General features: G+C 39.6%; 1 protein-coding gene across 2 annotated transcripts in view; it reads left to right on the plus strand.

Annotated features, from left to right (window-relative positions):
* The window catches only part of epha6 (eph receptor A6), a 245183-nt gene extending 234306 nt beyond the window's left edge, over window positions 1-10877 (plus strand). Inside the window, exons 12-17 of one of the 2 annotated variants that reach the window (XM_054786681.1) lie at window positions 1985-2046; window positions 3938-4147; window positions 4288-4437; window positions 5308-5501; window positions 5848-5997; window positions 7667-10877. In XM_054786681.1, the coding sequence (XP_054642656.1) occupies window positions 1985-2046; window positions 3938-4147; window positions 4288-4437; window positions 5308-5501; window positions 5848-5997; window positions 7667-7781 (881 nt within the window). In that variant the 3' untranslated portion in view covers window positions 7782-10877. The remainder of the gene's footprint in view (window positions 1-1984; window positions 2047-3937; window positions 4148-4287; window positions 4438-5307; window positions 5502-5847; window positions 5998-7666) is intronic. The other variant, XM_054786682.1, reaches the window with a different exon arrangement.
* The last annotated feature ends 898 nt before the right edge of the window (window positions 10878-11775 follow it).

An 11775-nucleotide genomic window follows, 5' to 3' on the forward strand; every position in this document is an offset into this window, starting at 1 on the left:
ATTCAAGAAATAACTCATGACAAAACGGGAAGGTGGCGTTGAAGAGGAAGATCTTGCTGCCACATCATGTCTTTGGGAACAGTCACGTCTTCAATAAAGGTAAAGCAAACCTTAAATGTTCATTTATCTCTTTCATTTGTCATTTATTTTCATTTAGAATTGTTTTATGCATGTAAAACTATAATCTTAAAAGATGAAAATTTGTTTTGTGTTAAAATTTTTGAGAGTTAACCGCTGATGATGTCGTAGACGGGCGACATACCTGACTTCTGGTTCCAGTTACCATTTGGTCAGCAAGCTAAGGATGTTAACAAGGACATTTGTGATTACAATACATTAAGAATACAGTTGCATTCACGCAGTGTATTAATAACACGGCATATTGTACGCTAACCAGGAAATGCAAGCAAACCGAGGCAAAATTTTCTAACCAGGGCGCCATTATACAAATATTGTACAAATATATATGTACTTGTAGTATTCTACACTGGTCACTAGGTGTCAGTAATGTTACTATGATGTTCAGTGAGACACACAAGCACCCGACTTGATCGCAACAGGCTTTTATTGAAGTTTGGAATTATCTCACAAAAGGCACAATAATCCCTAACATGGGCCAACCATGAGCACAAGTTTTATTTATGTCTTAAATATCTCATTTTCTCTCATTATGTCTTCTATATTGGGTAATATGAGTATAAGGTTACTATAGGGGTGTTGCTTCATGTCTAGAGGGCTCTATTAATGTTAAAAAAACATATTTAGAAGGTTGCAAACATGTTTTCTATGCTCTAACTATGAAAATATTCAATGTAATAATAAATAAATAAAATAATTAATCGTACTCATCGGGTCTGGAACCAATAAACCACGATAAACAAGGGATTACCAATAAAGAATGTTTTAACCCGATTTGTTCAAATCTTGTGCTTTTTGCGGTTAAGGTTCATTCAAGGTTCATTCATGCAAATCACAAGTTGATGCAATGTTACTGAAAAGCCTCAAACCATCGCAACTTTTGTTGCAAATTTTTGAAACATTTGCCGTGAAATCAAGCATTTTAGGCTGCAACAATCACAAAAAAAAGTGAAATCCTGGAGGGACTGTTTCTGTTTCTTATCAAGATCATCTAAAACTGCATTTACTTGTATTTCACGGACTTAATAGACCTCTCATATTCAGGTCCTGTGCTTGTTCAGTCCTCTCACCTGCTGTCAGGTTGTGTGTTCTCTTGTATTCGGTGTAGGGAGTCCTGTTCAGTTGTTGATCTGTTCTGCTTTTACTTTGTTTAGCCTGACTGATCTCTTTTGTTTTGGTCTTTGTTTGCTTTAATACATCTGAGCTTGTGTATTTATACACTCAGTCAGTTGTTGTTGCATTCGAGTTTACCTTTTTTTCATTACTCACCACTGCTCTCACTTAGCAGTGGTGTTTTGGTGGGAATGAAAATGTGCTTTTAACGCAATAATGTGATGTCAAATAAAGCAACTAGTGTTGGAGGATATAGTCAGCGTCGAAATATACCATATGTCATGACACGGTGTGCTCTTGCATCATGAAATAGGAAACGTGTTGCTTGTCGGATTCCTTTATCTTATCTTCCTTCTTCGTTGCTTCTCCGCATTCCCCTGTGAGACAACACTGGAATTGGACATTCTGTAAGATGCTATTTCACCACAGATAGATGTTTTTTGGCTCTCTCTCTCTCTCATTGTTGAGAGCGGCTCGCAGTTCACGCAACAGCAGCCTTCAAGCTGTCAACCAGTTGATCTTTACAGAGCATTTTTAAAGGCGGTTGAGGGGCAGATTTGCATCATTTTCTCAGTAATGGTTTATGTCATACACAGGCCAGTGGCTGAATGGATGAAATGTTTGGGTGAAATAACTGCTTTATTTATGCGTCATCCGTATTTAACAAGAAGTTTGCTCTGTTGCTGCCTCATCATTGTGAATGAAGATTATGTGTGTTTTGTGCTCTTTGCAGGCAGGCCTGTGATGATTGTGGTGGAATACATGGAAAATGGCTCGCTGGACTCGTTTCTGAGGGTGAGTATTGTAATAAGTCACGTTGGAGTGTTTGCACCTCATGTCACCATAATATCATTTCAGTTTACAATGAGATTGTACCCTGTATGTTAGCAGCGATGCAACAGAGATGTAAAAAAAAAGTTTGCTTTTACAAAAACAGATTTACATGTAATTTTTTTACAGGATGGAAGGGTGATTCAAAAATAAATAAAATACAGTGATCCCTTGTTTTTAACGGTTAGTTGGGTCCAGCCCCAACCGTGATGAGTGAATTTCCATGAAGTAGAATTCCTTGGTTGTAAATGGAATATTATCGTAGTTAGAGAATAGAGAACATATTTACGACCTTCTAAATATGTTTTTTTAACATTGTTAGAGCCCTCTAGACATAAAGTAACACCCCTATAGTCACATTTACACTCGTACTACCCAATATAGTAGACATAATAAGAGGAAATAAACCATTTAATACACAAATAATGGCGCGTGTGTGCTGCTCTAAAAGTGTTTCCTGGGTGAATTGAGTGGCGGGACGGAAGGAAGTGACGTCGGGTGTTCTGAGCTGAACTTTAGGTTGCCGTGTGTTTGTTGGACATTTTTATAAGGTGTTATTGTGCCTGTTGTGAGATAATTCAAACTTGCAGTAAAAGTATGTTGTTCCGGTGATCAGGTCTGATGCTTGTGTGTCTCTCCGAACTTTACAGTAGCATAACTGACACCTAGCGACCAGTGTCGCGTACTTCGTATGTTCACGTCTTTGTGTCTTCTGAATGCCTTATACAGATGTATTCGTATTTTAGTTCATTTAGCCATTTTTATGATTGAAAATGCTTCATTAAGGCAAGAAATATGTAGAATTTCTTGAATATGCATTTTTTTACTACTAATAGGCTATATTTCTCTTGGAAATGAATAAAGTATCTATCTAGATAGCTGTCTGTCTGTCTGTCCAACCCTGGAACAGCATGATTTATTAATTAACATATTAGAGTGAAGCCGTGAAATTCAAACCGACATGTGGCAAAGGACTACATTTGTTTTACTTGAATAAAAGTGGGTCACAACTTAATGACCATTGGGAAAAAAAAAATATGTGGGTCCCAAGTTGAGGCCATGTCAAAACCCACGGACAGGAGCAGTGATTCTCACCTGGTGAGTTGGGACCCAAAAAGTGGATAGCGGACCCATTCGGGGTTGGTCACAGACAGGAAGTAAAAAATGACATTAGTATAACCGATGTCTGACTTGGATTTGTTTTTAAGTACAATTGAGCAATATTTTAGTAGTGTATATATATATATATATATATATATATGTAATAAATACATAGTTGTAAGTGAAATATCAGATTTTGTGGTCTCATTTAGAGCAATTTTGATATTTTAATTTTAATATATGCATTGTTTGTATGCAAGCAGTTACATTCGTCCTCTTTTCCTTGAAAAAATTCCTGAATAAATTCCTGTAAAATGCACTTTGAACGTGTAATGATGTGTTTTAATGTTACAAAAGATGACATACTGCGATTGGCTGGTGACCAGTCCAGGGTGTACACCGCCTCTCACCCGAAGTCAGCGACCCGAATGAGGACAAGTGGCATAGAAAATATAAATAAATATTACAAAATAAAAATAAAAAATGACACCCACTTTCCCCCCCAAAAATACGGGTCGCAACTTAATGACTGTTGGAAAATGTGAGCCCTTGGTTGAGACCATTTGAGAACCCCTGATCTAATCACCCCTGACCACTGATCAATGAAATATGGTACCATCTGTCAAATGCTGTTCCTCTAAAAGCTATTTCCACAAACTACACACTCATTTCTGAATGGTCAGTCCTGTCTTCTGCACACGTCTTGGTGACTGATTTGCATTTCCTCCGTCATATGTCCTGCTTTCCCCGTCAGCAACACGATGGCCACTTCACCGTCATCCAGTTGGTAGGCATGCTACGTGGCATCGCCTCGGGAATGATGTATCTGTCAGACATGGGCTACGTTCACAGAGACCTGGCTGCTCGAAACATCTTAGTCAACAGCAACCTGGTGTGTAAAGTATCGGACTTTGGGCTGTCCCGAATCCTGGAGGATGATCCCGAGGCTGCCTATACGACAACGGTACACCAGAACCCTGAGTAACTATAGTATTTACATTGAATGCTAGGCCATTTTGGTATTTAGTATTCTAAAATCGCACTGATAACATCAGCTTCCACTTTTTCTTCATTCATTTCATTCTATTTTATGTGCGTAAGCAGGGTGGAAAGATCCCGATCCGATGGACCTCTCCAGAGGCGATCTCATACAGAAAGTTCTCGTCAGCCAGTGATGCTTGGAGTTATGGCATTGTGATGTGGGAAGTGATGTCCTATGGGGAGCGGCCATATTGGGAGATGTCGAATCAGGATGTGAGTACTGATTCTGAAAATATACCAAAAATAATACAATAAAATTGAATAAATGAATAAAAAATAAAATGTCATAAAAATAAAAACAAATTAAAATAAATTTGCTAAATAACTACATACATGAAAGGTTGGACATTCCACTTTTTAAAGGTCCCAACACTATGCAAAATGTTCGTTTTAAGGAAAAAAGAAGTGAACCACCCTAAAACTAATATTTAAAAAAACATACTGCCTTAACATCAAAAACAAATGACAACTATCTATGTGATGAAGCGAAAGACCGTGAAGGTCAAAGGTTCCTCGCTGTTTGATCCAGTAGAGAGGAAGTTTAAAGCTGTGGCTTCAGTGTGCCTGAGTGACCTGCTGATCCCCCGGCTATGGTCAGGGATTGGGAGGACCATGGAAGCATATCCATCCCTCTCTCAGCTCAATGTGAAAGCTGCACACATAATCCCTTCAGCCACTTACACACACACACACACACACGCGCACACAAACATGTATCTATTCACACACACACTTTTACTGGGGTCATGGGGTTCAGGGAGGATTTGTGTTGTTTGAGAATTGCTTCAAAGTGCTTTCCAAGGCAAAAGACCTTCCAACCTGCAGTCTTGCTGCACCAACTTGCCATATGATCTAAGGAAAGCTCCTGTGACGTCTTGACAATAGAATAGATGCATATATTATATATATATATATGCGCCCAGCAACTATAGAAGACTCGCATTTAAGGTATCTGCATCAAGTAAGATTTTACATTTTAGAATTTGCCTCAATAGGGTTTATAAGTCACATGAAGGTGTACTTTAATGATGGGCATGGTCTAACTTGAGTTCGCCAGTGACGTTCTCTCATCTCTCTGTCCAGGTGATTCTGTCCATTGAAGAGGGCTACCGGCTTCCAGCACCAATGGGCTGTCCTGTGGCGCTCCACCAACTGATGCTGCACTGCTGGCAGACAGAAAGAAGTCACCGGCCCAGATTCACAGATGTCGTCTCCTTCTTGGATAAACTCATCCGCAACCCCAGCAGCTTACTGCCGCTGATAGAGGACATTCAGAGGTAGGTACTACCTGTTTTACCCTTGACAATTGGCTTTTACCAACCTGGGAGTATTGCTGTACATTTTGGCCATGGAAAAAGGACAAACAGTTACCTTGGAGTCCATACGTCGCCCCATGAGGTACATTAATGTAGAGTGTACCTGGAGGGTACATACAGTAGATGAACAACTACTGCATCCCTATTTTGACATATACGACGAATGTTATACTGTGTTGGTAAAATTCTCTGAGCGCAAATGACCAGTGAAGTGTGCCATGCTGGGAAAATAATTATGTTCCAAATCCCAGTTGCACATAAAAGTTCTGCCAGTATCTGATATTAACTGTGTTTCGGGTTAAATCAGTCTACCAGAGTCTCCGGGGGAGGAAATGGACTACCCGATGTTCATCTCCATTGGCGACTGGCTGGACTCCATCAAAATGAGTCAGTACAAAAGCAACTTCATGACAGCGGGCTACAACACGCTGGATTCAGTAGCGAGGATGAGTATCGAGTGAGTAGTCCAGCATTTGGAACCTAACAGGGTCGACTGTTGGCAACTATTGTACACATATGCATAGATAAACACACCATTAACAGTACTACTAGAGAACCCGAATCCGAACCCGAAGTCAGACTCAGTTATCTTTACCTTCCCTTCAGCCTCTGAAATACAAGTGAGGGTTTTACTCCTGTTATTATTTTTGATCTCCGTGAATATTCTTATTCAAAAATATAATAACAAAAATAAATTAATTAATTAATAATAAAAATAAGTACTTTTACTATGTAATAATAGATAATAATGTCAGTTTAAAATGTTATTTTAAAAAGGCATTTTTTTTACATTATCTATTAAATATACCAGTTTTATATATAATAAACAGACAATTACTTTTAAATTTGATTGTAAACTTTTTCATTATTACCTTACCTTTCTTTCCTGATTGGCTGGGAGAAATCAGTCCTTTGTCTCAAAGTGATGAGACTGTGGCGTCTCTTTTGGCTCAGATTACCATATCAGGTCCAGAGCCAGCTGGCCCAATAGGCAATGTAGGCAGAAAACCGCGGTGGCCTCCATGACGTGCCACAAAATTGAGAAAAAATTCACCTTCAATAATAATTATATTAAAACTAGTTATTATCATGAACTCAGAACTACGTAAAGCAATGCCCAAATTATATGGCTACAAATGATAAAGAAGTCTCCCATCATTTTTGTACATAGTTTTGCATATATCTGTCCAGTGGGGTTTTCGTTAATGTCACTAATCCATTCCAGAAGGTCCGGCTCAAACCACAGCGGACCCTAACAAAGCAAATGGTCCCACATTAAATAATGTTAATCCAATTAATCCATTCCAGACACCCAAAAAATGTTAACACAAAACAATAATTACAAATGACAAATGAATGACAACTGAACATTTAGCATCACTTTTAGCTAGTTTTGTTGGGGAAAAAACCCACAAAACCATCATTTAACACTAACACGTTTACTATAGAAAAAAAAATAACAAAAAACTGGCAGTTGTTGGCAGCGGCGATGGCAGAATTGCGCCGGCGAGGATGCCTTATGTCTGGTGACGTGTGCTATGTTTGCCTGCGGATGCCGCGAACATGCTACAGCTACATGCAACATGCTGATGTGGAAGTTGGATGTAAATAAAGTCTCTGTTAGCAACAGTCAAGGGACTTTCTCAACTGCCACAACACACTTCCGACCTTCAAAATAAGGGTGGTTTTGGGTATAACCTGTTTCCACGAAATAAGGGTTTAATAAAAAAAATATCTAACACCAACATTGAGGCAGCAAAGTATACTACTATTCATGGTCAAGTTGATAAAACGTTTATATCATTAAACAATTCATGGAGAAGTTCAGACATTTCATCCAAAAAGAACTGTGGTTAGCGCCCTCATTCAAACCATGCAAACTTTTATGATCCTGCCTCTAAAAAAGCATCGGAATCGAGAATCGTTAGGAGCCGGAATCGAAACGAAGGATTCAAATTGAAACGATGCACAACCCTAACCAGCTCTGATAGGTACCCTTGCCCTATAAAAGTCTATTCACTTTGAATCTGTAAGTTGTGGCTTCAGCTGTATTCTGCAATTATCATACAGTGTGTGTGTGTGTGTGTGTTTTTGTTTGCGGGTGTGCGTGTCTCCTCTCCGCCTAGAGATGTGAGGCGTATTGGGGTGGATCTTATCGGCCACCAGCGGCGGATCATCAGCAGCATCCAGACCCTCCACCTCCAGCTACTGCACGAACAGGAGAAAGGCTTCCACGTATGAGGTCGTCCTTTCACATGACCTGGGATGAACAGATTGAAGGAGCAGATGGAAGTGAAGTCTAGACTGTGAGACACACTTTACAGCCTGTGCCTGAGTCTTAACCCCTCGTCCAGTCTGTTTTAAGGAGGTCACCTGAGTGGATGCACTGACTCCTGGGCTTCTTTTGTCGTTCAGTAGTAACTGACTCTTTTTCTACAACACACCCCTTACCGGTATACCTGGTCTGGCCAGACTATTTTTAGACCGCCTGATAGACCTTCCAGTCTGGCCCAGGCCTTACTTAGGGGAATGTAATGCCTTGTTACAGCTGCCGACTTCAAATATCTAGACATGTAGATTTACGGACATAATCTACTGAATTCTTCTTTTCGTGCTCATGTAGCTGCTCCTGCGTGTGCAAAGTATGTTTTGGTTCTCAGAGGAAAAAAAAAACAAACAAGAAAACACACCCTCACTCTTTTTTAATTTTGGAATTTGATCATGAAGGTATGTGCATTGGAATATGAATACTTGAAGAGAGCAGCGAAAAGCAAGAATTATTGAATGTTAAAGTGTATAGATGAATGAATGAGTAATTATTATCATAATCTTATATCTATATATGTGCAGATCTATATGTCAAAGCCCTAGTGAATCTAAATATTATTTAAAATCATATTTATTTATGTCCGATCAGCAATAACCATGCAGCGTCTCACAGAGAGATGAAGAATTGTGCAATGAGAGACTTACCAACATGGGGACTCACTCACGTCCGTGTTTTTAGTGCCACATGCGAAGCTCACTAGACTGGTTCGGTTGCCTTCACGTGAAAACCACACAGTTTTATAACTCTGCAAGAAACTTATAGAATTGTAAGAGTTGCCTGACAGAAAACAATCACCACTGTCTTAACATTCGAATGTTCACACAAGTCATTAAATACGGCCGATTGACGTGATTTTTTTGCTTAACATGCAATAACACGGTTATGGTTCTTCAGAATCACGGCGAGTACTTTCAGTCGAAGTCGTCATATTGAATTTGCACACACGTGATGAATGGAAGCGACATGATCTAAGAACAGAACTAACAGTCCATGTTCGTCTGTAGGCCAGTGTGTGCTTTCCCTTGTGATCATGTAGAGGTTGTTCAATTTGTGGCAGTAGAGGAATCAAGTGTACATAAAAGTAGTCAAAATGAAAGCTGTTGGATCTGCAGTAGTTGATGTCATGTCGTCAGATGTTTGCCATTGAAATTATTTATCTTCATTCTCTAAAGAAATGGTCAACAGGTGGAACAGTTTTAGAAATAATAATATGAATATAGGCTTGGCGAGATGGAAGTCAGTGACACGTTCACCGCCGGTTTCAGTGTGACTCAATTAAGGCTCTGTCCGACTGCACTGTTTAACGATTCCGTCTGAAAAACAAAGCTGTACATTTTTTTTTAGCTTTTTTTATTTATTTTTCCAGTTGGTTATAGATGTATCCAGATGTTGACAGATGTTTCCAGTCGTTCCAAACTTAGGACACATTCATACATTTCGCATGGCAGCATTGCTCAGGTGGTAGAGTGGTCGTCTCCCAAACTGAAGGTTGCTGGTTTGATCCTCCGTCTTCCTGTCGAAGTATCCGTGGGGAAAATACTGAACTCTCAGCTGCTCCTGATGCTGCGTCATCAGTAAGTAAATGTGATCACAATGTCAAAGCGCTTTGGAGTGCCTTGAAGGTAGAAAAGCGCTATAGAAGTGAAAGTCCCATTTCCATCATATGTTACTGTGGTGATTTTTTCACCGTTACTCAAGTGGAATCTTGTCGCTTTTTAGACTTTTATGCCTGCTTGGCAGGCAAACAGCTTGTTCGCCTTTAGCCACGGAACGCACCGTACGTAGCACGACAACATTTTGGCAACAATAGGATGAAAAATATATTTCAAGTGGGCGGCTGCTCATCACTCAGCAAGTTCCTTATGCAGGACCTCAAAGTGTGATAGTACTCCAAAATACTAGTATTCCAAGATAATAGTGATCCAAATTAGAGTATTCCAAGATAATAATGATCCCAATATAATTTTAAAAAGAACGATGTGGACCGTCCAGGAGGTGATGGGAGCTTGGCCTTTAGTAAGATGGAAACTGGATGTTGACAAACATAAGTAAGACTTATTTCAGCCGTTTCCTTCATTACTCATATTTAAGCCGACGTTACTCAGGCGTTGGGTGTTCCGTAAGCTGGGCTGAATGAAGACGTGTCTGAGACTTATTCGGATGTTATGCATGCTGTGGCCAAAAAATTTCAATTTGCCACCGTGTGACACCAGCTGACGTAACAATTTAGACGGAGGCAGACGGAATCGTTCCACAGCAGTATGGGACAAAGGCTTTAGGGAGAGCAGAGCAGCAGCACCCTAATTCATCTTGTGTCCTTCTAATATCACCATGCAAACAAATATGCCTTACAGTTTATTAAATCATGTTTCAGTGGAATCAAAGGACCTAGCCTTTACGTGAAGTTGTATTCCATACGCGGGCTACAAAGAGCTGCTCCATTCAGTCACAGTATGCCTGCAGTCAGGTATGAGGAAGCTGCACACACATCATCCATGCACTCTCACTGGCACCACCCCCTCTACAGTCTATGGAGAATTATCAGATGCTGTTTGTTAAGCATGTTCTACTGCTGAGCAATGTTAGAACGTTCTTTTGTACAAAGTACAAGTATACTTACTATTATAATTCTTGTATTTTATTTTTTTATAATTTCCAAAGAGATGTTGATGTAGATCTTGCACACTGTAAGAGGCAGTTACTGCGAATATTTATTTGCAAAATAAAGCTGAAAAGTTCTGCGGGTCGGCTGTTCATTGAATTTATTGTATTTCATTTTTTTTATTTAAAGAGGAACAAATTCAAAGAATTTGAAGAGAGTTGGGTGCCTTCACCGAGAGGAAGCCTTTTATGTGTTTTTTTGACAATGTAGCAATGTCAAGTAATAAGTAACAAAAGGTGGGACAAAAAATTGTCTCTGTGGTCATGCCAACTCTAAATTATTGTAAAATGTAATCAGTGTGTGTTGGGTAAATATACGTTAATCTGAGACTATAACATGAAACTTTGACCTGGCTTTGTTTTGGCACTAGCTTTGTTGTTGTAATGACCTTCAAGAGTCATTGTTGCACAGTACAACAGTAAATAGTAGGACTACTACAGAATATGCAGCATTACACCAAATTGTGACATATGATGCATGGGCCAAGAAAGAACCTGTTCAATTATGGAGAGAATCTGAAAAAAGCAGTGTTTCTCAAATAGCGAGGTGCGGTGAGATGCAGGGGGCACTACTCATACATTTCATTCAAGGTTGGCAGGTCAGTTAGTGTGTTTATTCTTGCTTGATGCTTGTGCCAGCACCTCATACAGTCGTGCACAGATTCATAAAAAAATATATACCAGGTTCTCAGTAGTATTTCATATCAATCGGATGAGAAAAAATGTCTGTCCCCTAAGGCAGGCATAACAGAAATTAACCGAGAACCACTGCCATAAAGGAATTTATCGTTTGCACCATTTCCGTCACTATGGTGTCAATGGAACGGTCCATCCTTCCCAATCATAATGGTATTGTCTTGATTAATAATGCTCCATTAACCAGGAAGTAGTCGGCTCGCTGACAGACATCTGGACAAACAGCCTCAGCAATATTCAACTAAGTGACATTCACCTTCTGTAAAAGTATCATCCTGCATCTACTATTCCTTAGACGAAGTAGTCTACAGTAGGTATGACGACCATCAACCAAAAGATGGCGCTCTTGCACCACTGATCATCTCTGGACTTGCTGTGTTGAAAATTCAACATGACTTCGTTCAATTGTTATGCAAATATGAACGTTGTGCTGTGCACCAATAGTTGCAGATGCATAGAATTATTGTGTCAGAAACAAAGAGCGGAGGACTGACAATGGCTTGATTTATTTTGTAGGCTGCAGCTGTTGTTGTGGAAATCTTAAAGCAG

This window comes from Dunckerocampus dactyliophorus, chromosome 9 (genome assembly GCF_027744805.1).
Source record: "Dunckerocampus dactyliophorus isolate RoL2022-P2 chromosome 9, RoL_Ddac_1.1, whole genome shotgun sequence".
NCBI classification, from domain to species: Eukaryota; Metazoa; Chordata; class Actinopteri; order Syngnathiformes; family Syngnathidae; genus Dunckerocampus; species Dunckerocampus dactyliophorus.